Source organism: Sapajus apella, unplaced genomic scaffold (assembly GCF_009761245.1).
Source record: "Sapajus apella isolate SASKATOON/1434 unplaced genomic scaffold, GSC_monkey_1.0 scaffold71, whole genome shotgun sequence".
In the NCBI taxonomy this organism is placed as follows: domain Eukaryota; kingdom Metazoa; phylum Chordata; class Mammalia; order Primates; family Cebidae; genus Sapajus; species Sapajus apella.
Genome location: NW_022437011.1, coordinates 6,850,736 through 6,877,531, shown reverse-complemented (window position 1 = coordinate 6,877,531; position 26,796 = coordinate 6,850,736). Strand labels below are relative to the sequence as shown.

Sequence of the window (26,796 nt, the reverse complement as noted above, 5' to 3'; positions counted from 1 at the left end):
GTGAGAAAATGAGCAAAGCTAATTGCTGATATCAATTAAGAGCATTTTGTGCTCCGGGAAAACCTCAGTCACTCGTCCTGTGAACAGATCCTTACTGAAGGTCGGCTCTTTACCAGGTGTAAGCCAGTCCCTTCCCTGAGAGCCACCCTCTAGGGAGCAGCTGCAGGAGGGACAGTAATTGCAACAGCTGGGAGTGGCAAGCCACTGGGGAGTGAGGAGTTTAGGGAGGGAAAAGAGGAGTGGTTTCTGGGAAGGGTTTTCTGAGCACCACAGGGCAAAGCAAGTTAAATTTTATTTCCCTGGCTATTAGTTTAATAATTATTCAATGTATAGAGCATTTAAAGAATAATGCACTGCATACTGTATACCCATACTTAAGATTTGACACTTGTTGCAGTGGCTCACACCTCTAATCCCAACACTTTGGGAGGCCGAGGCAGGCAGATCCATTGAGGTCAGGAGTTCAAGACCAGCCTGGCCAACATGGTGAAATCCCATCTCTACTAAAAATACAAAAATTAGCCGGGCGTGGTGGCAGGCGGCTGTAATCCCAGCTACTTGGGAGGCTGAGGCATAAGAATTGCCTGAACCAAGGAGGCAGAGGTTGCAGTGAGCCAAGATCACATCACTGTACTCCAGTCTGGGCAAAAAGAGTGAAACTCAGTTTCATTAAAAAAAAAAAAAAAAAAGGATTTGACAGTTGTTAGCATTTTGCCACATTTGTATACAGTTGCTTTCTCTATATACATACACACTTTCCCCTCAACTAGAGGTAATTTGCAGCATTGTGACACCTCATTCCTAAGAAAAGGGATGTTCTCTTATATAACCACCTTAGTAAATACTGCTACACCTATAAGAACATTCCGTAATATCACTTAGCATATAGTTCACGTTAACATCACAGAAATTCTTCCCAATATGTTTGTATAATAATGTGTTTTGTATAATAATTATTAGTCAAGGTTCAGTGAACTTTCACTCATTTCATTTGTTTCATATTTTTAATCTATTTTAATTAGGAATGATTAGTGTGATAATCCACCCACCCCAGGTCTGTTTTGTTTGTTTTTAGAGCTCAGGCTGTTATCTTATAAAATGTCCTCAATTTTGGATTTGCTTATTTCCTAATGCATAGACTCGGGTTCAAGATTTTTAATACCAGTGCCTCACAGGTGCTGCTGTGTACTTCCTTTTATTGCAAATCAGGAGGCACATGTCAGCCTGTCTCACTGGCAGTGGGACTAGCTTGGACCCCTTTGTTAAGGAGTGACTGCCATTTATTTTGTTGAAAGTGTACCTTTTCTTCTTTGTATAATAATAACACAAGATTCTGTAAAGAGACACTTTGAGACTGTGAATGTTTTGTTCTGAAATAACTTTCACACAAAACTTCTAGCAAACATTAAATGGTCCTTTCCTGACACAATTATTACATGAGGGGTTTCAAAATGGTGATTTTCTAACTCCAGCCTTTAAAAAAAATTTTTGTATAAAATTCCTCTTTTATATTTTTAGCAGCTTGGTTTTAAAGAAGTTTAAGGCTCTGACTTATTTGGTAATCTTAACTCATAGAAGAGTGTGTGTGTGTGTGTGTGTGTTTGTGTGTACCATGGGGTGGGGGAGGGAGAGAATATGCGACACTGTGCCCTAGGTCACACATGGGCCGACCGTCGGTTCTGCTGAGATGGTCCTTACCACTCTCCTCATCCCTGTCCACCTTCCTCACTGTTTCTCAAGTGTGTCAGAATCTTCTACCCCAGACCTTTGTGCTTCCCTTTTCCCAGACCCTCCTTCCCCAGAGAACTGCATACCTCACTTTATTCTGTTCTCTGCTCAGATGTCATCTTTCCAGAAGATTTACTGATCACACCATACAATACATTATTCCCCATCTCTTTCTCTCCCTTGTTTAATTGCCTGACTCCCATCAATGCCTGCCATGTGAACTTCATGGAGACAGGCCTTTGTCCCATGGGTTCTACACCTAGACCAGGGCCTGGTCCATAGTAGATGCTCAGTGAATATGCTGAATGCGGAAGGAACACATAGACTTATGGATGTTCAGTAAGGTTCTAAATGAGACCTTCCCTTGCTTCTCTGCATAGCTTCCTCCAGATGACCTCTGAGCCACTCAAGCCCCGGGCAGAAACGGGTGGTTATTCTCCCGTCAGCTGGGACAGCATGTGTGGCATCCGACTGGTGCAGTCGGCAGCCGCTCACTTCACGCCCAATTATTAAAGCCGGCAAAGCCTCAGGATTGCTTCCGCCCCTCTACTGTGACATGATTTTGGACGAATAAAAACAAATCAGAATTCATCAACTGTGAACAAAATTGTCAACTGTGAACTGTCAACAGTCTGGCTTAAAAATGGATGATAGGTTGATGAAATACAGTGGAGAAAGCAATTTGAATAAAATGTTAAAAATAATACCCAAAGCATGCGAGGCAAAGCAGAGTGTGGTGTGGTGGAGAAATGTACTCAGCTGAGACCTGTGTGAGCAACGAACCAGAAAGAGGTTGTTAGCTGTGCTTTACAAATCATAGAAGAGAAAGACTTACCGGCCATTTGCAGGAAAACATTTACTCATTCCCACCAATGTACTAGCGTGTTATGCAAAATGGAAGGAAAGATTGGTTGGGAAATCTGCTAGCACACTTATTTTTAAGTAGGTCAACATTTTGAATGTATCTGCCCGTTCATGTAGTCATTGGCTCTCGCTTCTTTTTCTGTCTGCAGTGATTAGGGCAGGCATTCTGTTTTAGCAGGTCAAGGGTTTAGAATCCCCAGAGGTTTGTATTTATATTAATATTTTGTGTTTGTATGAGTATGGATTCTAGCACAATGTTTAAAAGTCCTTATTTCCCAGTTTCTCAACTCTTCTCCTTTAGAGAGTTAGAGTTCATTATTTATTTGACTGCTTCATCATAAAATCAATATAAAGGCTTGAATTTTTAATATTTTCTCTTTCCTGGGCATGCGTCACAACCGATACAACTTGGTCAAGTCCTTTAGGTCCAGCTGCTCGTATCCCGAGGCTGCTGTTTCAGAGTTTTTGTTCTGTTTCTTTCCAGTAGAGCTGAGCCATCTTGGCACAAAGATCTGAGCTTTATAAACCTAAGACAAAGTGTCTTCATTCCTTAGAGTCTATCTCTTTTTTAAAAAATTGGAATGGAAAGTATATTAATTTGTTAGTGCTACTGAAGCAAAGTGCCACAAGAACTGGGTGGCTTACACAGCAGAGATTTGCAGTCTTTACGTAGACTCCTCTGTGTAAAGCTGAAATGATGATCAGGTTTTGGCTTCTGTATCTGTTCTTCCCTAGAAAGAACCTGGGAGACGGAGGAGGGAAGATGAGGGAAAGTGATGGGAGGGTGACTTCAAGGGTGAGAATTAGAGAAGTGTTGTGGGAGGAGAACATTTGTGGGAGGCAGTGGGTTCAGGAGCGGAGCTTCACACTCTGCATCCTTCCTGGAGGGCTTTCCCCACACTTGCTGGTTTTGCTCACGGAGCTTTCTGGGAGGTGCGGTTCTAGCTTGGTTGTCACATCCATAGAAGCCTATACACATTGTTTTATATTTTATCATAAAGTCTTTGATGCATAAAAACGTATATATTATTTATAGAAGTTGTCAAGCCTAGTAACAGAACAAAAGCCTCAGAATCTAATGCTTACTTTATAAAATAAAACGCTATTGATGTTTGTGACGCTTCCTTGGGGCTCCTGTCTGGCCAATCCTGCTGCCTCCCCTGGGAAAGTGACCCTATCTTTGTGGTCCTCTCTCCCGCCAGTTTTTAAAGGAGGTTTTACCACATGTATATGTATCTCTAAATAGTCTGTTTTGAGCTCTATACAAAATGGAATTATGGCTAGATATGGTGGCTCTTGCCTGTAATCCTAGCATTTGGGGAGGCTTAGGGTGGGAGGATGGCTTGAGCCCAGGAGTTTGAGACCAGCCTGGGCAATACAGTGAGACCCCCATCTCTACAAAATATTAAAAAAAAATAAGCATGCTGGTACATGTCTGTAGTCCCAGCTGCTCATGAGGCTGAGGCAGGAGAATCGCTTGAGCCCAGGAGTTCAAGACTGCAGTGAGCTATGATTATGCCACTGCAGTCTAGCAGGGTGACAGAGCGAGACCCTGTCTCTTAAAAAAGAAAAAAAAAAAAAGAAATTATATAGCCTTTTAAGCGTCATTGAAATGCCACATATTATCCTGAAAGGTAAAAAACAGATTTATGCCCTTGAACATGGATTTTCACTGATGCAGTTAAGAGGTAAGTACTGTTTTCTCTGGTGGTGCCTTTCTGTAGCTAGGGAAGTGATTGGGCTGCTTGCAGAGATGGCCACCAGGGCTGGGCAGGGGAGGGGATGCTGCAGGCCAGCCGAGAAAGTGGAGTTTCAGGAACTACAGTCCACAGAGTTCCCAGTCATGGCAAGTCCACCCGGAGAGTCCGTACTCCAGTGATAGGTTGGTGTGAGCAGGGAGGCTGAGAGGCAGAGTACTGAATGTGGAGCTCACAGAGGGGGTCTCGGAGTAGACACAGGTGAAGGATGGTTCCGGATGAAGGTGTTGAGTGCTGAGCTCCAGCACTTCCTTCCCTGCACAGGCAGATTGATAAGCACCCGGGGACTGGAACAGAGGTCCAGAGCAGCAGAGTAAAGGGTTTCTCCCTTCCTTCTGTCTTTGTCATTCAGCAGCTGTTTATTGAACACCTACTATATGCCAGGGCTCTGTGTATGTCATATCATACCAGGGTTACATCAGTGACTAAAACCTTTTCTTGTTGGTAAGGCCTTCATGATCTAGTAGGAAGTAAGCCATTCTGTTGGTCAGCTTTTGCTAAGTTATACTGTAATAACAAATAATCGCCAAACATCATTGGCTTATTACAAATACACCTTGTTTCTGTGTTCACATTGTGTGTTAGCTGTGGCTCTGTCCAGAACACTTCAGCTCTGTTCCATGTTCTCTGCCTTCTGGGTCCTGGGCAGAAGGGAGCAGCCCTTATCTGGTGCATCATTTTCGTGGTAGAGAACAGCGAGAGAGGTGATGAAACCAGTGATTCTTGACATGGCTGCTCAAACCTGGCTTGCATCCCTCCTACTAACCACCACTGGTCGGACTGAGCATGTGGCTAGAGCTGGTAGGCAAGTTGACCCTCCTACAGGGAGGTGCTGTGGCAAGATGGGGGGCCTGGAGAAGGAGTGTGGATTCCTCTCTGAGAGAGAGAAGAGAATGGAGTGGAGAGTGAGGAGTCTCACAGTCTATCACAGATACAATCAGGCAATAACAGCAATAGCATGATAAGGCTTTGTGATAAATAAAGGTAATAATTTGGACTTTATAAAATAAGTGGACACATAAAAATATTTTTTTCCCCTAAATTAGCTTTAAGGATTCTGTTAATAAGCCAGAGAACCACTAATGTGAAACTGAGGATTGTTCCAGAGAGCTAGCCCAGAAGAGGCGGAGAAGGTAGCAGGCTGGTAACGGCAGCCGTGTCCAGCCATGGGCACGTGCACACACGCTGTGCTGAGTGAAAGGAAACTCGTCGTGCTAGTGACCTGCCTGCTGCCTTCCGGCGTTCCACTCGGCTCACCTTCGGTCCAGGTGCTCTCTCTAGGCACATCCCATACCTGTGGGCCTCGTTTGTGCCCCGTCCCTACCTAGACTTATTTCCTGCCTCACCTCATAGTCACATCCACATGGCTTTACAAGGACACACTCTTTTTTGCTTCATCAGCTCAGTTGATGGCGTGGGCCGTGGCTTCTTTCTATATAGCTCCCACAATGACTACTGCTATGCTGGGCACGTAGTAGGCACTTCACAAACATGCACAAGCGGGAGTTTTGTACCGGGAGGGAGCCAGCACTCTGTAGGTTTGCTCTGTTGCTCTCTCCCTGTAAGGACAGCCAGCAACTGTATGGGTGATCGTTGGAGTGACACAGGAGTGACTCCAGTACATTCAGAACCAGGTTTAAAGCACTCTTTCCCTCCGTTTTTAATCAGTATAGGGACTGAATAGCTTGTCCTCTCACAATAAGCCAGTATTTATCTGCACTCGTGTGTGGCTTTGCAAATGCTAGTGGACTTTTTTCAAAGGTATGCATTTGTGTTTTCCAAGGGCAAGGACTGTATCTCCGCTTTTCTTTCATTTAAAAGATTCCCCATGGCACCTGATAAGAGCTGCATGCACAGTGGGTGCTCGTTAAATTTCACCTATCTCTTCTTCCTTTGAACCTCCACCAGATACGCATGTGGTCCTGGGCCGGTGGGTCTTTGCAGAGGACCGATTACACACCGGCCTTGATCTTGAGAAATTTACAGACAAAAAAGGAGTAAACTCTCAGACAACGCAGATCCAGGCCAATAGCAAAGTCGCATAATTAGACACACACAGTTCAGTATGAGATGTCTATATTCCGAAGCACTATCTACATGAGAGACACAGTTTTCTGGAATGAATTAAGTGCTTAGCCCTGAGCTTTGTGAGCTTTTGCAGGTTATTTAGCCTGAGTCTCAATTTCTTCTTCCATATGTGGGGATAATAAAAATGCTGATAATTGTTGTGGTCTTTTGTACCTGTTAATAACATTCCTCTCTCCTGCCTGTGTTCTGAGAATTCGCTGAGTAAAGAGCTGACAGAAAATGACTGAAATAGCCGGGCGTGGTGGTTCACGCCTGTAATCCCAGCGCTTTGGGAGGCTGAGGTGGGTGGATCACCTGAGGTCAGGATTTCAAGATCAGCCTGACCAACACGGAGAAACCCCATCTCTACTAAAAATACAAAATTAACTGGGGGTGGTGGTGCATGCCTGTAATCCCAGCTAATCGGGAGGTTGAGGATGGAGAATCACTTCAACCCGGGAGGTGGAGGTTGCAGTGAGCTGAGATGACACCATTGCACTCCAGCCTGGGCAACAAGAATGAAACTGTCTCAAAAAGAAAAATGACTAAAATATTACCATTGCTACTGATAAAGGGTTGACAAGAGGATGTGGATTATGAGCTTCCAATATTGAATCTTAGAATTAGGTAAACATTTCCATGGAGTCACAAGCAGTTAGACCATAGGCATCCTCTGATGGGGAAGACCCATGTAAACAGGTTTTAGACAATGGAAGCAAGAGCATTCACTCCTTGTTGCTCCCAAGGGGAAAGGGCTGAGCCTCAGATTACCCTCCAGACGTACTAAAGGGATTGTTGCTCTTCCTTCTCAGGAAGAGCATGTGAGCAGGCTGAGAGGGACCAGGAGTGGCATTCCAGCGGTGCTGCCTCCCCATGGGAGGAGTGTGGAGAAGATGCCTCCAAGTGAATGGGAGGGGCTACCTGGACCAGATAGGACTCCGCAGATGTTAAGTTTCATATGAATGATTTTATTTTAGAAATGGTGACAGTAGAGTTTGCCATCATTAAAGGAAGTCTTCCAGGGCTTCCACAGTGTTTTTAGAAGTTACTTACCCTCTGCATTTGGAAAAATATAAAAGGCCATTTCTTATTCAGTATTCTGTAATTCAGACCTCTTACTGAGGTGGACCTGTCCCTGCTTTGTCTTTGCTTTTGTGATGCACAGGGCACTGGCTGTTTCTTAGCAGGCGAAGTAGGGAGTCTGTTGTTGCTGCGTTCTTAAGGCCTGTTCCGTCTCTCTTTTGCAGTGCAAATTGGAGTTCCATGCTTGTTCTACTGGCAAAAGCCTCGCCACCCTCTGTGATGGACCCTGTCCCTGTCTCCCGGAGCCTGAGCCACCAAAGCACAAGGCGGAAAAGAATGGTGAGTGGGGGTCTCCAGAGAATCCCTGAGCGGGGATGAGGGGTCACGGAGGGTTGATGTGGCCGAGCTCTGTCCCGGGCACCAGGAACAAACTGGAGAAATGAGCAGACATGACAAGTAAGTACTCCAGCTTATTTAGGGGCCCTAAACTGAATTGCCTTCAACTACCATTAAAAGGAAGAAGAAGAGCCTTTGAGAATAATCCTGTTAGACCAAGATATCCACTAGGTTCTTTTAGAGGTCATATTGGCTATGGTGTGGGAGTAGCATGTTTTTCAGCATCTAAGACCGGGACCTGCCCTAGGGTACATCTTGGTCTTTCTTGAACTCTAATATTTCAAATCTTTTGAACTTCTCAAGGCCAAATATCAAAACAGAGACTGCAGAGATGTTGCAACAGTGGAGAGAGTTCTCTCCCAAAGTATTTCTTTATTAATATATTCTACTTGTAAGGCAGCACAGAGCCAGGGGACAGATGAAAGAGAATACCTCCCTAGGGGTAGCTGTTTCTCTTCCAAGACTGAGAGGGGAAGGGAAGGCTGGGCTCATTTGGATGTTTTCATGATGGAGAACGTAATGTTGTCTCACCGGCCTCAGCCTCTTTTTGAGCCTTCCTTGGTGAGACCCAAGATAGTTGTTTGAATTTGCTTTCTGTGGAATTGGGCTTTCTCAGCTGTAGTTGGCTTCTCTCTCTCTCTCTCGCTCTCTCTCTCTCTCTCTCTGTGTGTGTGTGTGTGTGTGTGCGTGCGTGTGTGTGCGCGCACGCACGCACGCTCATGCATATGCTTATGTTTTATAAATCTAGGAATGATTTGTAATGGAGCAGAATGAATGGGGTATGAGTGTTTATTTGCCTCTTTAAAAGCCATGTTGTCTTTTCCGGGGCAAATAGATGAAGATTTCAAATCTAAGTGTGATCATGATTACTTCAGGACTATTTTGTTTAAAAGCTCTTTGGGAGGTTTAAGTCAGGATGCGGAAGGACATTGTAAACCATGAAACACTGTGATTACAAATAATCTCCAAAGATTATCCTTGATTTCCAGAAAGCTAATCTCATTGCATTTAGGCCTGATTCATTTAGATATATATGCAGTAAGAACAGTTAGTTAACTAATATAGGTAACCCTCTTTGTAGTCTGGTCAGAAAATCTAAAGCCATGTGGTGTTAAGCAACTACAAAGCCCAGAAAATTAACTTCTTTCTACAGATTTCTTTAAAATCCTTAGAAATTTCAGAAGCCTCTCTTATTCCAGGTATATTGTTTACTGTTTTTATTTTTGCTCTTTATTCTGAGGCTAGGAAACTAAACTAAGAAAGTCATTGACAGCCAGGCATTGTGGCTCGTGCCTGTAATCCCAGCACTTTGGGAGACCGAGGCAGGTGGATAACTGGAGGTCAAAAGTTTGAGACTAACCTGGCAAACATGGTGAAACCCCATGTCTACCAAAAATACAAAAATTAGCTGGGCATGTTGTCAGGTGCCTGTAATCCCAGCTACTCAGGAGGCTGAGGCAGGAGAATCGCTTGACCTCAGGAGGTGGAGGTTGCAGTGAGCTGAGACTGCACCACTGTACTCCAGCCTGGGTGACAGAGAAAGACTCCATCTCAAAAAAAAAAAAAAAAAAAAAGTCATTGTCACTGTTTTGCCTGTAGCATCTATAAATGGGGGTGAATCCAACTCTCTTTCAAAGAGATGGTCTCCAAGTCTGCCATTATAAGGTAACAATCCATATTTCTGGGAGAGCATCATGATTTTCCAAATAAAGATCAACTCTTGTTTCTTAATGATGGACTTCGTATGTAAGCAGATGAGACTGACCCTCCAGGTATGGCTTTGACTGTGCCATCTATTTGTTCAATTATTTACAGGTAAAAATGAGAACAGATTCTTATTGAATCTATACAAGTAACTCCATTGCCATTAAAAGTAAAGAGACTCAGAAAAAGTGTTGTTCCTGAATTCTGAAAGGTCAGTGAGAACAAGATTACCATTTAAAAATGTTTCATTTCACAACGTTATAAAAGCACAGACTACTAAGTTAATGGTGAGGGAGAGATCAGGGAAAAACAGAACTCCATCATATCAGAAAATAGAACATTAAAAATAATACCAACAATATTACAAAACAACTAAAATTCTATTTCCTCATCAGTTCCTTCAGTCCATTATAATTATTTTTGCTCTACCAGTTCTTGGGTCAACAGTTTGCTTTTATGAACACCATTTGGAAATTATCTAAGAAATACCACCTTGGAAGTCTGCATCAATGAGTCTTACCTGAAGTGTCAATAGTTCAAACTTGGTACAGTTCTTTCCATGAGGTTCTAAGACTGTCCTTCATTGTTAAAGACCACACTTCTAGGATCTGACTTACAGTAGAATTTTCATGTAAGCATGAGGGGAAGCAGAAGCTACCTGTTGGTGGTAGTAATTATGACAGTACCCACAGTATCCTAATGCAGGAGAAAATAATCACATTTTAGGGTACAACATTTAAATGTCTAATACAGATTTTTTTTTTTTGAGACAAACTTTTGCTCTGTCACCTGTGCTGGAGTTCAGTGTTGCTATCTTGGCTCACTGCAACCTCCACCTCCTGGGTTCAAGCGATTCTCCTGCCTCAGCCTTTCTAATAGCTGGGAGTACAGGCACATGCCACCACATCCAGCTAATTTTTATATTTTTAGTAGGGATGGGTTTTTGCCATGTTTCGCAGGCTGGTCTCGAACTCCTGGCCTCAAGCAGTCCTCCCGCCTCGGTCTCCCAAAGTGCTGGGATTACAGGCATGAGCCACTGTGCCTGGCCAAACTATCTAATAGGGATTTGATCAGTGTTTTCTTAAAGGATAAGAACACATTTGGGGCAGTGAGGGCATTGATAAATTCCCAGAGTCATTCTGTGGAATGAAACACTCAAGTTAATAATGCTTTACCTGGACAAAATTGAGCAAAGTAAGGCTGACCTTTTCCTTTGATTTGACACCTCTTTCCGTGAAGCTTTCACAATAATTTGTGACAGGCAACAAGGGCTGACCTGAGGTGGTGGCAGTTCAAATGAAGAGGAGGGCATGGGTACAAGGGGGAAAGCAGAGGTGAAATAAAAGGCAGCTTTCAGTTGGCAACTTAGCTGTGGGTGTGGAGAGAGGGAGGAGGAAGAAGAGCTGAGCATGCAGTCCACCTCCCCTTACCTGTCAGCAGCCCCTTCCAGAAGCTGCAGGCAGTGGGCATGCTGTCCACAGGCATCCCTGCCTCTGAGACACATTATGGCTCTGGACCATGGGAGGAGCGGTCTTACTTCTGTGCCTATTGCAGAAATGAGAGTTTACAGTCTTATAAATACAGGCCTGTAAAAACTGTGGCAACACACACACACACACACACACACACACACACACACACACACAGTTGTATTGATATTTTATTTTCAACCTTGCCTCTGTTTTGAACCTCATTTCATCTGAGGTGAAACATTTATAAAGTCACTTCCAGGTCAATTCTGTTAATGCAGGGCTGCACCTGAATTCTGGAAAGTGGAGGTGGGCTAAGAGCCTATGAGCTGCAGCATTAGTGGGAGGCATTTTCTAGTGTTTTCTCTTTCTTTGGGATCCATCCACCTAACTGGAGTTCTTAACATCTTCAGTTAGGCGAGTGGTGTTCATTCTCACTGTGTCTACCGAGAGACCTGTACTCACCTTGTCCACTTAGGCTACGGCAAATCGTCTTTCTTCTCTGTTAGACTCTTCTGGGTTTACTAGTCCTCTCAGTTTCTACTTGGCCCTGTTCAGGGACACAGAAAACTTGAGGAGACCCTTCTGTAGTTTTCTGGCATCAAGAAAGATTGTGGGGAGGTTGCTATCTCAAGCCTTCTCTTCATGGATCAGTTGTTAGACCAAGATGTGCACTAGTTCCTTTTAGAGGTTCCTGGCAACCATTTCTACTCAATGCAGAGCACAGTTTTATGAGGCTTGCCTCAAATTGGTATTCAAACTGGTAGGCAAACACAGGTCCTTTTTACTGCTGGGGCTCTCCGTCTGTCTTGGGTTTCAGCATCACCTCTTTCCAACCTAGGGTCTGGAACTGGGGAGAATTGTGGAGAGAATTGTGGGAGAAACAGACGGGGAGAATTGTGGAGAGCAGAATCTGCCCCTCACCTGCATGATCTTCTCCTCAGAGCTTTACTTCTTGTTGCCCTACTTTGGTCAACGCTGGATGTCAGCATGGAGGATGTATGAGGCAGGTCTAAGTCGCTGTCTTCCCGTCTCCTAGTGTGCTCTGTTTCTCTGCCGCTTCCGGCCTTTGGCCTTTTGAGTTATAACATACCCAGCTCTGGCAAATCAGAAGTTTCTTGTCTCACCTTTAAGTTTCACAAGCTGTTTTTTGTTTGTTTGTTTGTTTTTTCAGAAGGCAAAACCAAGTGGCTGATTTCTTTGTTCTCTTTGTTTATCTGGCAATTCTCCCTGGCCGTGTCCCCTGAAGAGATGGTGGAAGATGGGACCATCCTTTAAAATTTCTGAGTATTTCCTACTACACCTCTAAATTACCTCCTGACATTAGGCAGGTGACTGCATTGCCTTATTTCTCTCATTTCCATAAAGCCAGTCCAACCTCAGAGTATGAAGCAATGGTTATCAACAAAAACAAAAAATAAGTAAAAGAAAACATAGTTAAAAAGAGGAAGATGAAATTGAAATCTATGTGTTGAGCCTGGGATTCTGTGCATTTTTTTCTGAGTCTTTTCAGGAAAGTTCTCTCCCAATTTCTCTTGGTATTTTCTAGGACCCAACAGTCAGCCCAGTCAGCAAAGTCATTTTTAAGCTCTGACCTGAATTCTTCAGCTCCAGGGCATTGCTGATGCTTTTTCTTCAGTCCTCAGTGAAGACCATGAGGAAAGTCTGAGGTGCTGTTTCTTTTTTATTTTTTAGAATGCTTGTAAATATAAAGAGAGATTAGAGGTCTCAAAAGCGGAGGCTTTAAAGTAGATTTTTCAGCTAGCCCATACTCTACCGCTTCTGAACCTGAGCATCTGCCCACCTTGACCCACCTCTCCTGTTTCAGGGACACAAACCACTCCCTTCCGGCCTGAATGTAGCAGCTCCATTCCCTGCACCTCATCTGAGGAGGGATTTGGAGCTTCCTCTTCCCTGAGGTGAAGACTTGGCAGAGTTGTAGGATTTCGGATCAAGAAGGGTCTCACTTATCCCCTATCACACCATGTTGAGGGGTCCTCTCTGTTCCTCCAGGGTGCCCCAGCTTTCCCCATAGGGACTAGGGGAAGGCCAAATGGATGGGGCCTCAGACCTCCCTCAGAATGATGCCATTCTTACACTTTACCACCTTAGATTACATTTGTGGGAAGAGTTTGACCACCATTGGACTTTATTCCATCCCCATTCACCAGAAGAGAACCCTGGAGCCCCACTGAGAAAAGACCCTTGCATGCTGTCAGCTGACAGCTCACGTGACCCCAGGTCTACGGAGTTTCTTCCTAACGTGTGTGTACATCCTCATTCACAGTCAGCAGCATCTTTAGCCTAAAGATGGTGGCAGATCTCTACGGTGGGAGTTAAATTTAATGTCTCCTGGGTCTGAAGTCGCTTGCCCACATCTTACAGTATTAACCATCAGACAGAGAATATCACCACACTCCCTAACCAGCAAGGTTTAGAATGGCATCCTACAGATGCTCTCCCACCCGCCCCCTCCACTCTGTCTCTAGAAGAGGAAACAGAACAGAACACTCTCCAAGGACAGCTCCTTCTTTTCTTCTGTTGGCACAGATTAGATTAGAAGGGATGGATCCAGCCATAGAAGGGATGTGACTCCAGCCTAAGAAATTGTGGAGAAGGCTGTGGAACTGTTACCCCCATACTGGCCTGACATGAGCTGGGAGGTAGGAGCAGGATGGGGGCAGGTTTGGTACAGAAGGGGAGGAAAGAGAACTGCAAGTTTTTCCAACAGGGCGTGCCAAAGAGGAAATAACTTCCCTCCAGCTGAGCTATTTAGAACAGTAGAAAAATAGTCTACAGTGATTTTCTTTTCTCAAACAGTGCTTTCAACCCGAGGGCTAGGTGCTGGGGGAAACCATCTCGGGTTGACAGACGGTTGTCCAATTCCATTACTTATCACAAGTGGAGTTGGAAAAATGTGTATATAAAGGAAGAGGAGGCGGTGCAAAAGAGAATGGGGTAAGGAGTTCCACTAGCTGTAATGTCTCAGTGGAAAATTCCTGAAAGAATCCTGCTGCAGAGGCTCCTAGAAAAATGGAGATTTATCTTTGCATCCAGGAAATAACATTTTTCTTTAATGCCCATTGTGTAAGAGAGTGAAAGCCTTCGGCTTGCAAACTTGCAATTTAAAATCGGCTTATGCTAACCTTTCTGTACCTATTCAACTTCATTTACTTGTCATTCAGTACTACATTCAGGTCAGAAATTAAGCACGTAAAGGAATATTTAATTTTTAGGGCCTTGTTATTCTAAATGTCATGACCTAAAAAAAATGCTTGAGAATTAAATTGGCAACTGCATCAAAGAAGAAAAACTCATTTGTCAGGACTCCGAGGTAACTGCTGACTTTGGCTTTGATCTCAGATTCTTCTTCTTCTGTGAGTTCAACTCTGGGAAAGTGCACCACAGGTTTTCCTGGTCCTCTGAAGTCTATTTGCTAGCAAGTAAGTGGGAAAAGCTAAAGGTGAACAGAGAAAGAAGGATAAGCTGAGGCAAAGTGCTGTTGGGGTTGGAACCAGAGTTCTGCAAATGGGATAGAGGTTTGCACTAGAAATTAATGGCTTTGATTGTTTGCCTGGACAGCACTCTTCTCTTGCCCTTATTAATTTTTTTTTTAATTTACAAAATTAACATACATTCTTTTTTTTTTTTAACTTTTAGTTTTAAGGGTTGCAGGTTGGTTCTGTAGACAAATTGCATGTTGTGAGGGTTTGCTGTATGGATTATTTTATCTCCCAGATAATAAGCATAGTACCCAATAGGTAAATTTTTGATCCTTACCCTCCTGCCACACTCAACCCTCAGGTAGGCCCTGGTGTCTGGTGTTCCCTTCTTTGTGTACTCAGTGTTTAGCTCCCACTTATAGGTAAGATGATGCAGTGTTTAGTTTTCTGTTCTTGCATTAGTTTGCTTAGGATAATGGCCTCCAGCTCCATCCATGTTGCTGCAAAGGACATGATCTTGCTCTTTTTATGGCTATGTAGTATTCCATGGTGTATGTGTACCACATTTTATTTATCCAGTTTACCACTGACGGGCTTTTAGGTTGATTCCATGTCTTTGCTATTGTGATAGTGCTGCGATGAACATGCATTTCTTTATGGTAGAACAATTTATATTCCTTTGGGTATATACCCGGTGATAGGATTGTTGGGTCAAATGGTAGTTCTGTTTTAAATTCTTTGAGAAATTGCCAAACAGCTTTCCACTGGGGCTGAACTAATTTACATTCCCACTAGCAGTACATAAGTGCTCCCTTTTCTCTGCAGCCTTCCCAGCATCTGTTATTTTTTGACTTTTTAATAATAGCCATTCTGACTCACATGAGATAGTATCTCATTGTGGTTTTGATATGAGTTTCTCTAATGATTAGTGATTTGAGCATATTTTCATATGCTTCTTGGCTTTGTATATGTTTTCTTTTGAAAAATGTTCATGTCCCTTGCATACTTCTTAAGGGGATTGTTTATTTTTTACTTGTTAATTTAAGTTCCTTATAGATTCTGACTGTCAGACCTTTGTTAGATGCATAATTTGCAAATATTTTCTCCCATTCTGTGGGTTGTCTATTTACTCTGTTGATGTCTATTTACTCTCTTTTACTGTGCAGAAGTTATTAAGTTTAATGAGGTCCCATTAGTCAAATTTTGTTTTTGTTCCAATTGCTTTTGGCATCTTTGTCATAAAATCTTTGCCAAGGTCTGTGTCTAGAATGGCATTTCCTAGGTTTCCTTGAAGCGTTTTATAGTTTTAGGTTTTACATTTAAGTCTTTAATCCATCTTCCCAGTTTGGTTAGCTTTTTTTTTTTTTTTTTTTGCATATGCCTTCAATTATTTTTATATACATATAATAACTTTTTAAACTTTACTAATCCATAATCGGGTTTATATTTTACATAATTTTTTGTTGCCTGCCTTTTATATATCATACATATATTTTCATGTATGTACACATAAACCTATCTGTGTATGTGTGTATTTGCCTATCACCAGCGAACCTGCCTACCTGCTTCCTTGAATTCTAGACTTAAATATGTAATGACTACTGAGCATTTCTACTTGCATGCCCCTAGGCATATCAAGCTTAATGTCCAAAATCAAACTCCTAATCTTCCCCCCAAATCTGCTCCTTTATCCTGCAGTGTTTGCCATTTTAATTAACTACAACTCCATCTTTCCATTTACTGAATAAAAAGCCAAAAAACAAAAAATACCACCCTTCTCTTTCTCTTTGCCACATATAACTCATCAGCAAATCATATTGGCTCCACTTTCAAATATAGTTTCAAACGTAACCACTTCTTACCACCTCCACAGAGGAACCACACCAGAGGCTTAAGACATCCTTGTCTTGTCTTGTAATAGCTTCCTAATTGATCTCCCTGGTCCTTGCATTGTTTTCTTGCACATGGTAGTCCAACTGATTCTGTAAAATGTAAATCAGATATGTAATCCCTTGTTCAAGATACTCCATCTTATTAAGATTAAGAGGAAAAGTTACTTTCAGTGATCTGCAAGGCTGACATGATCTGGTCCTCTGTTATGTGTCTGTCCCCATCTTTTGCTGCTCTGATCCTTGTGTGCTTAGCTCCAGGCACTCAGGTCTCCCTGGGGCCCCTCAAACATGCCCTTCACACCACTGCCTCAGGGCTTCCACTGACCGTCCCCCTGGCCAGGACTCTCTTCCCCAAACATCCATAGGTCGCTCCATCAACCACCTCTTTAAATCTTTGCACAAATGTCACCTTCTGAAGAACCCTTCCCTGAGAACTTCCTATCTACCTTCTCCTATTTATTTTTCTCCATATCATTTATTACCTTCTAACACGTTAGTTTGCTTACCATTTTGTTCATTGTCTATCTTATCCAAGTAGAATGGAAGTTACAAGAAGTCTTTTTGTCTAGATTCTCAATGACTGCCAAATGTCAAATGAATCTGCTTTATTTTTTTTAAAGTGTTTTCCAGTGTACATATGTACCATAATATACAATGTTTAAAATAGTAAACAGTTGATTTATGGCACAAAATAGTCTGTATAAGATGCTTAATTTGAGAATTGTGCTAAGCACTTTATACCTATATGTAATCCCTCTGACAGCCAAATAATGTTATCTCCTTTGCTGGTAAGAAAATTTGAGATTTGGATCTGTTCAGTACTTTGCCTAAGGCCACACAGATAATAGATGACAGAACAGGGGCTTGAAGCCTTTCCTGGAACTGGTGCTCTTACCCTTACATTATACTGTGTTCTTAACCTAAATTCAGTGTCCACTGAAAGATCAGGCCTCCTTTGAAAAAAGAAAAAAATGCACACCCGACTCTTCCACACATGTGTCCATCCACACACTTTAAGCAAAATTTCCCCATGCTTTCAGTACTCAGAGAATATAGCCCTTTACTGAGATCACAGCTCTCACTGATGGGATTTTTCCAAAGTGAAAGAATTAATGTCCTCACACATTTTCTCCTCTTTTTTTTCTCAAGCAGGCTTAGCTCTCTGAAGTTTATCAAAACACTAGCACAGGCTCATTGTTCACCACCATATTATGCTTCTCTGATAGCCACAAGTTTCCAACCTAGCTCTTAAAGATAAAAATTCATTTGTAATCTGTCCTGAAGTTGACTGTTCTTCCATTGCACTACTGTATATTACTATGAAAGGAAAAGACAGCATTACAGTAAAAAATAAATTGAAATTATCATCAGAAGAAAGTAAGTGGCTTCCACCCCACAAAGCAAGCTGCTTAGTGAAATGTTGGTAGGCCCCTTTTCTAGATCCAAGCAGTGTATTGGGAACTAGGCCTTTGGCAGGCGGAGAGCAAAGAAAGGTGTGGCCCCAGTCTAACAGGTGTGATGAGAATCAAATGAGCTCAATTTTAGCTATAAAAATAGAGTTAGAGTTCATAAAATATAACTTTTATCATCATTGCCATATTGATGATGATGATTCTCTGTTTGAAAACCCAAATTGGCAATTAGACATAAAGAAAGCAGGAATGTCACTTTGATGATTTAACTTGTGGAATGCATAATGATGGCAGATAACGCTCAGAACAAACAGTTGGTTGAGGGTATAGTGATAGATGTTCAGACTGGTTAGAACAGCAACCAGAGCACACCCAACTACCCAGATCTCTCCTTATTCCAAAGGGACCAAGGGAAAAGAGGGAGCTGAAAGATGTGTTCAAATCACAAAGAAGTAATTAGGGCAAAACTTTGCGTGTCTCTCCTAGTCCCAGAAGGGTTACCTCCAAGGCCCTCCTGCGTGCAAAGAGGGAGCAGAGCTTTATGGCAAGAGAAGGCAGACCTACTAACACAGGAGATCTGCTTGTGAATCTTATTGTTTCGAGGCTTAGAATGAGCTGAAAGCAGCAATAACTTCAGAACCATTTAGGGAAAGTACTGGGAGGTTGAGGGACAGAAGAGACCATAGGGTCTGCAGAATGTATGAATCCCTGCTTTTAAGTTTCCCAGTTGATATAGTAGCAGGTTTTCCTGGAAGCAGGTCCTTTATACTTGAGTACATTTTACCACATAGAAGAATCTTGTATGTACAAACCCAGCCCACCTGTTACATACCAGTGGGTGGCGGGGGGAAGGTCTCAAGAAGGTGGTTACATGTGCTTGTCTCTTCTCACCCTAGACAAGAGAGCACCAGTTTATTTTGGACTCCTTGGCCTGACTATGCTTAGTCCAAGCTTGAGTCTCCTAAATGGCTCTTGCCACGAAGTCATATGTGGAAGTGGAGTGAGGCTGACAACTAAGTAGATCCCCTGGGCTTCACCCAAATGCAGATGTGATCATAGCCAAGCTTCAGAAATTACATAGACAAGGGATACTGATGTTGTGAAGCCAGATTTAGAAGTTCAATGTCGAAGACCAGAAAATTAGTGCTGGCAAGGGATTTGATTAGAATTCTGATCAGGCACCAGTGCACCGGGCCAAGAAATACTCCCGAAAATGACTTGCCAAAAACTACTTGAAGTTAAAAAATAAAAGCCCTTGTTTTTATGAGGGCTACTAACTAATCCTATGGAACGACTCCTGAGAAGTATTACAGAGGCTGAAGAGGCATAAATCTCTCTCCCTGTGTCTCCCCACATCTTTGAATTTAGACTATTATGTCCTAAGCCAGGCTAGGCACCAGGGAGTTTTTATGCACCAGGACAGTAGCTTAGAGTGGACAACATCATGACCCCTTACTTCCTTGATCTGATCTGAACCCAGATTGCAGTCTACAGCCTGGTTCCTTTAGATGGGATACTGCTGGCTCTCCACAGCCTCCAGGATCTGGTATCTGTACTTCCCATAGACCCCCTGTCCCCCAGGGTTGGGAGGCTGCAGCAGTGTCCCCTCACCTACCAGGCTCCTGTCTGTGATTCATACCTGACAGGCGTTTTTTCCACCAGAGTCTTCAGCTCCAGCTTTTCCCACAGCTTGTCGGCTGCTGTGCTCACCAAGCCCAGGACAGTGCATGGCACAGATTAGGCTGACTTCAATCATCTGTGGAATGAAGTAACTGAGGAAATGTATAGGGTCTTACTGTTACCCAGGCACGTTTATATACTTGAGATTTTGCTGGCCCCAGCCCTTGGATAAGTTGGGTTTTGTAGGTGACTTAGGTCCCAAAGTTGAAGAGGCAGGCTTCTCCACCTGAAAGTACTTGTCTATGGACTCCCCCAGGTGAGTCATTCTGGGGTGCAACCTCAGGCTAACAGGTAAGCTGCTGTACATTTCGGGCTTCTCTGCACTGGGAAGACACCATCATCTAAACTGAGCTCAGGCAGGTCTGTTCTTTTCCTACAGCCTACGTCCCTGACTTGAAAAAAGGGCTCAAGGTATCTCAAGAAGCAAATATTTTTGCCTTGGTGACAGAAGTGTAGCATCCTGTGTGGTATAGAACATTCTGTTTAGTGTTTCCTTGGGCTCTCTGTGAGAACACAGAGAACATTTATAGCCAGAGGAAGGAGTATCTGGAGATTACGAGCATTTGTTCTTATTTGAGTGAAAAGCGTCTGTTACAAAAATTATACATAGTTCTGTGTTGTGAAATAGTTGGATTAAAATCTGATTACCACCGTGCCCAAGAAGAAACTTGCCTATTTGCGGAAAGTATAGTGAGTTAAAATAACACAGATCTGTTACTTTGCGTACCTTGCTTCTCAAGACCTCTGAGCTATATTTACAATTTAAAGCTTAAAGCAATACCCCCAGAGGTTTTTTTCCCCCCTAAAATTGAGGGCAGCGATTGGGTCTGTTGGTGGTGAGTAATGTATCTTCCTGCAGCTGGCCAGCATTTATTAAATGCCTGTTCAGTGCCCAGGTCCTACGCTCTTTCTCCCCTAAGGGGAATAACAAGAACTCTTAGGACCAGATACATCCACAGTGTGTTGCTCATGGGTCTGCATATGGAGCTCACTTACGTCTCAAGGTAATAATTGTGTCGAGCTGAGCTGTTTTCCATGTCTTTATAGAGCAGGTTTTATAAGTCCAGGACTCCAAAAGTTTTTTTTATCACTTTCTGAGTACGTTTCTATAATTTTGACATACTACCATTGTAGTCTCTGTGGTCAGAAGAGCGAGGCGTCATTTCATGTGGTTGAGACAGGAAGCCTACTTAAAAATACGGGTGATTCTATTACATTTTGGACCTTATGTGCTGGCATTTTATACTCATTAGACTGTGACCTCCTTGGAAGCAGGGATTATGTCTAATTTAACTTTATGTCCCCAGCATAGGGTCTGCCGAATGTATGGTCACCACTGAGTGTAAATATTAATTTGTAATATATCTGTTATGCATTTAATTAGATCAATACTTAATAATTAGCTAGATTAAATTTAGTGTGCTTCTACTTCCTGTCTGTTATCAGTTGTTTAATATACGTATGGTGGAGACTGATCTTCTTGGTTTACTCCAAGACTTTGGATTCAAGTTGGCATCTAAACTCTCTGGGTGGCTTTCCTTGTTGGCTTTCTGTGATAACCACCCTGACTGCTTTGCCCCCTGGGGCCCTGTGCATCTGGTTTGTTGCCTCCTTGTCTACGAGCAGCAGCTAAGGGACATCACAGTGTGGCCTCTGGCACATGTGCTGCCTTTGCTTTCTATCTTCTACAGAAAGGCTCCTGTTCCCCTGACCTTCCATGAGCCTAACTCTGTATTCAAGGCTTACACAAACTTGTTTGCACTTCTCTATTATTTGCCTTCAATTATATACGATGAGGCTTGTTGAGAGGAGTGTTGTACACTAGAAAATGCATTGCCTGTGGAACCAGGCAGTTGTGAAGTTGAATTCTAGCCCCAGAACTTGCTAGCTCTGTGGCTTTGAACAAGCTACTTCTCTGAGTCTCAGTTTTCTCATCTGTAAAAACAAAGAGGCCTATCTTGAGAGGTTATTATCAGAATGAAACAAATTAATTGAGATAATTATGAAAGTCGCTGGTTCTAAAAGGGGCTCAATGAATATCATTTTGCTTCTTTTTTTTACCCTGTGCACACCCACCCACACATATACCCCATTAACATGGATCTGCTCTTTGTACAGTTTGACAATACTGGCCTTCCAAAAGACCTTGGAATTCTAGAATTAGTCTTGCATGTAGCAGACAGTTAGTTGTCTAGCCCGTAGCCATTTGATTCTGGTTTTATTTGTGGAAGAATAAGCTCACCTGCCTTCTTTCTTTCCCAGTCTCTTCCAGCTGAGGGTGTGGCCCTGTGATTCAGTTCTGGCCCATGAAATGCAAGTAAAGTCTTCTAGAGATTTCTAAGAAAGCTTTTGCTTTTATAAGAGTGACAGGCAGAGCTTGTGCTGTGTTTTATCCTTGCAGAAGTGTGAGTGAAATTGCAGCAGCCCTTTTGTAGCCAAAAGATGCCAAGCCTAAGGCTTCAAACCCAACCCCCACCCATTAAGGATGACAGAGCAGAAGCCCAGAAAGAACCTGGGACCCCAGTGGCACTGTGGAGTAGCTGAAGCAACGCTGTGACTGCCTTTCTTCTGATTGCTTGTGTCACAAAGTAAATCCCCATGAATTTATGCCACTGTTAACTAAGCTTTCTTATTTGTAGCTAAACACATTTTCTAATGGACATAGAGCACATCCCTTTTAAAGGCAATATTGGTGTGAGGACAGAAGTTGCCAAGGTGTCAGGAACAATGGCAACTTGGTATCTAGGGATGGAGGAGACGAGAGATGGCCTCAGGAGCCATCTCTAGTTTACCCTAAGACTTCTGATTCAAGTTGGCGTCTAAACTCTCTGGGTTGCTTTCCCTGTTGGCTTTCTGTGATAACCATAACTGACTACTTTGCCCTCTGGCACCCTGTGCACCTTGGTTTGTTACCTCCTTGTCCATGAGCAGCAGCTAAGGGACATCACAGTGTGGCTCAGAGGTTATGGGATACTCTGTCTCAAGAGCATGCAGTTCCTAGAACTAGCTAAAGGGTTTAGAATGGCCTGGAGTGAGAATATTTGACCTATGGTTATAAATCATGTGTTTCTCATCCCTTGTAAAGACTGACAAGGGAGCAGAAAAATTATTCCATGGTACCAACCTGCAAGGCATGCTGGACCAGAACACCCTGTGCCTGAGGGAACCACCCAACTGGAGAAGACAGGTATGTGATGGAAGACAGGAGACAAGGAGACAGGGTTTATTTAAAATGAGCATTAAAATAACATTGGAATTATGCATATTTATTATAGAACACGTAAAAATACTGCAAAATACAATGAATAAAATTTTTAAAATTACCCAGTCTCCCAAACTGAATATAATATAATACTATTTAAAAATCTTTACCATTAGCTTAGTAATACTTTATAATATTCCTATATCATCAATTATTCTTTTAAAACTTGATTTTTAATGGCTGCATGGTGTTCAGTTCTGTAAAACTTCTATAATTATTGTAGCTAGTCCTTTATTATTGAACATTTAGCTTCTCTAATTTTTAGTTATTATAGATACTGCTTTGATGAACAACAATGTATATTAATTTTGTGTACATCTTATTTATTTTCGTAGGATGGATTTTTAGCAGAATTTCTGGGTAAAATGGTCTGTATACTTTAAGTCTTTTGTTACATACTGGCAGAAATTCTTTTAGAAGAGATGTGTCACAAGTGATGTATAGAAATGCCTATTCAGAGGACCCCTATCATCTTTGGATACTATAATTTTTAAAGGAATTTTTCCACTTTGTGGGTTAAGAAAAAGGTAGCTTTCTTAGCTGGGATTTGGTTTAACAGCATGTGATTGACACTCCAGCACCCAAATAACAGTAGTTTAAACAAAAGAGGGTCTATTTCACTTTCACATAAAATAAGTCAAGTAGTAGGAAGTCTAGGACTGGTATGAAGCAACCTCAATCATGAGGGAACCAGGCTCCGCTCTTGTTGCTTAAACAAGTCTGCCTCGTGGTCCAAGATGTCTGCTAGAGCTCCAGCCATTCCAACTTTAATGCAGTCAGTGGGAAAGATTGAAGAGCAAAGAACAGCACCCCTTTCTTTCAAGCAGACCTCTGTGAATTTGGATAAAATTCTGCTTTCATCTCAATGGCCAACTCAGTCTGAATTTAGTCTGCGTACAGTCACATGGTCCTTCCTAGATGCTGGGGAATATAGAGTTTTCAGGTTGAAAGCAGTAAGCCAGCCGAAAACCAGGGTTCTTATTACTAGGCAGAAGAATGGATCTTGGGAGACAATTACCTGACTCTGATGCATTTTGATTTCTTCCTTCTTTGATTATCCTGCGGGTTTAAGGTGTGTGTATATGTGTGTGCATGCTATTTGTAATTATTTTTTAAATGACCCACATCCTCTATGATTTCCCTTTTAGAACGCTGGTTTTTAAAATCAGGTGATTCTTTTATATCCTTAATTTGATATGAATTCCTCATATATAGTTCACTTTTCCCCCAATGTGTCATTTGTCTTTAACAGTGCTTTCCGATTTTGAGGTTTTTATCTAGTCAGGTCCATCATTCTATTCTTTAAGAATTTCTGGCATTGATGTATGTTTAGAAATCTCTCTCTTACTCTGAGACCAGATAAAATTTCACCTATGTTTTCATTTTGTTCTGTCATGGCTTGAATTTTTCATGTTTGATGCATTAGGCCAGTGGCATTCAAACAGAAAGAAATCATTTCTGTGGTAAGCTAGCACTCTGAGCTTTCACCAGGCAGTGCCTTTACTCTATAAGACATGCCCTATTTTCTTTTCTCTGCCATCATACCTCATGTTTTAGAAAGATTTTTTGAGGCACCCGTTCACGGATTACAACTTGTAGTTGGCAAAGTATTACTAATAATCTAATACTTTTTGGGGTATAATATGAGAACTGAAACTATAGTTTTTGTGTGTGTGTTTTGAATAGCCACTTTAAAAATGATTTTTACTCAATAATTCATCTTTCATCTAACAAGTTACTCTCTTTTTCATGAATATTCTTATCTATTCTCTCCGATATTCAAAATCATTTTGAAAACTTTAAAGAAGTGATATTTAGATTGGATTTACAAAGTAATTTGAGAAGAATTGATAACTTCAGAGTTAAGTTGTTCCATCTGGAAATGTGGCACATCTCTCTGCAGCCTCCTTGGAAAACGTCTGCAGTTTTCTTTCAGAATATGGGAGTATTTCTCATTACATTTCTGACTAGAGAGTCAATGTTTATGATTGCTTTTTGTGAATGAAATCTGTTTTCCATTTTTGTTAAAATGTCTCTTTCAAATAGGAAACCTTGATTCTGATAGTTTTTGGTTTATCATTTTGGATTTTCTTTAGAAAATGATATCATCTGCAGATAATGGGCATTTTTATCGTCCTCTCCAAAGTAAATTTTAAGAAACAGTCATTTATTTATGTCTCACTATTGCTAAACACTCTGTACCTTATGTATGTTTCTATGTAATAGTCCTGAAAGCCCAGTGATGGGAGGCACTATGATCCCCATTTTTAACACAGGAAACACACCTTTTAATATTCAGATTCCCCCAAGTCACCAATCTGGAACATGGCAGAGCCAAGATTTGAACTCAGATTATTCTTACTCTTATACCTGGACTTTTAAATACTTAATTCTATTATCTATATGTATGTTACATTTCCTTTGTGTGTGTGTCTTAATGCTTTGGTTAAAACTTTCGGAATAAAGTGAATAATACTTTGCTAAGAAGCCCCTGGTAAGGTAATTTTCGATGTTGCTGGGGCATAAATGGGAATCAGGGCTGTGAAGGCCTTTGCACAGATTGTCCTTCTATGATTGGTCTAGTGAACTCCTGGTGCATCACTTAGAACTCTCCTTACTTTCCTGGCTTGGTCAATTCCTGGTCATTCTTCATGCTTAGGACATTGTGTTCCCCTCCTGTTCTTCAACTGGTGTCCAATAAAGCTCAACTATGTCCCAAAGTCATTACTTTAATGTTTATTGTTTCACATGGTCTTTATTTCAGAAAATTTTTAGATTTATAGAAATATTGCAAAGATAGTAGAGAGAATCCTAGATACCCTGCACCGATTTTTCTCTGTTATTAACATCTTACATTGGCATGGTACATCTGTCACAATTAACAAACAAATATCCATACATTATAATCAACTAAAGTCCTTATTTTAATTCCTACTTCCTTAGTTTTTACCGAATTTCCTTTGTTTCAGGATCTCATCCAGGATACCGTATTTCATTTAGTCATCATGCAATAGGCTTTTCTAATATTTTCCTTGTTTTTGATGACCTTGAAAGTTTTGAGTACTGGTCAGCTATTTTCTAAAATGTCCCTCAATTAGGATTTGTTTCATATTGGTCTAATGATGAAAGTGAGGTTATCGGTTTGGAGAAGAACCCCCAAAATCCACAGAGGAATCAGGACAAGTGTCATTGTCATCCTATGAAGTCAAGGGTACATGCTTATCTATATGCCTTATCACTGTTGATGCAAACCTTGATCACCTGGCTGAGGTAGTGTTTGTCAGGCTTCTCCACTACAAGGGTACTCATTTTACTCCATTTCTATACCATACTCTTTGGAAGAAGTTACTATGCACAGCCCACACTTAAGGAGTAGGTATTTAATGCTCCATCTCCTTATGTAGATGCTTCAGGGTGGAGTGTCTACATAAATTATCTGAAATGTTTTTGCATGAGAGATTTATCTCTTTTACCACATTTATTTATTTCTTAAGGCATGTATTAATATTTATATAAATGTGGACTCATGGATATATATTTTATACTTGAGGTTATAATCCATTACTAACTATTGAATTAATCCAATACTAAGATTTTACGTTTCAAATTGTTCCAGCTTTGGCCATTTGGCACTCTTTCTGTTGGTCTTGTGTCCTTTTGACATACTTTCACTGTGATTTATTTTATTTACCTACTCTTGAACACTTCTTTAATTTCTGGCACTATAAAATATTCCAGGCTCATCTTGTATATTTTGTACCCCAGCCATAGAATCAGCCACTTGCACAATCAGACCTAGTTCTTTTTATTGCAGAATGGAATTAGAAATCAAGATCCCAGCACTCAGTGTGCTCACTACTTCTGGAATGTTGTTGTTGCTCTGCACTCTCATTTGCCAAAGCATGGGACTATATATGTGTATACTAATCCGTGTGTGTGCGTGTGTGTGTATGTGTGTGCATGTGCGAATGTGTGTATATATGTGTGTATATATATATGTACATACATTTATAAATTATTCTATATGTATCCATATGTATTAAGCTAAATACAAGTTTATGCTGATGTATCCAGCTCATTATCATATGGATCATTACAG

At 41.7% G+C, this 26,796-nt stretch overlaps 1 protein-coding gene and 1 long non-coding RNA gene across 3 annotated transcripts in view; one reads left to right on the top strand and one right to left on the bottom strand.

The window, feature by feature from the left end:
• SPOCK1 (SPARC (osteonectin), cwcv and kazal like domains proteoglycan 1) overlaps nt 1-26,796 on the top strand; it is a 522,198-nt gene that overhangs the window by 429,856 nt on the left and 65,546 nt on the right. For both annotated transcript variants that reach the window (XM_032250505.1, XM_032250504.1), the window contains one exon: nt 7,664-7,778. In XM_032250505.1, the coding sequence (XP_032106396.1) occupies nt 7,664-7,778 (115 nt within the window). The remainder of the gene's footprint in view (nt 1-7,663; nt 7,779-26,796) is intronic.
• Nucleotides 1,182-25,699, bottom strand: LOC116531626. The gene is made up of 3 exons (XR_004260494.1): nt 25,524-25,699; nt 5,729-5,733; nt 1,182-1,192 (listed from the first exon to the last, which is right to left on the bottom strand). It is a non-coding gene; the product is annotated as an uncharacterized LOC116531626 (long non-coding RNA).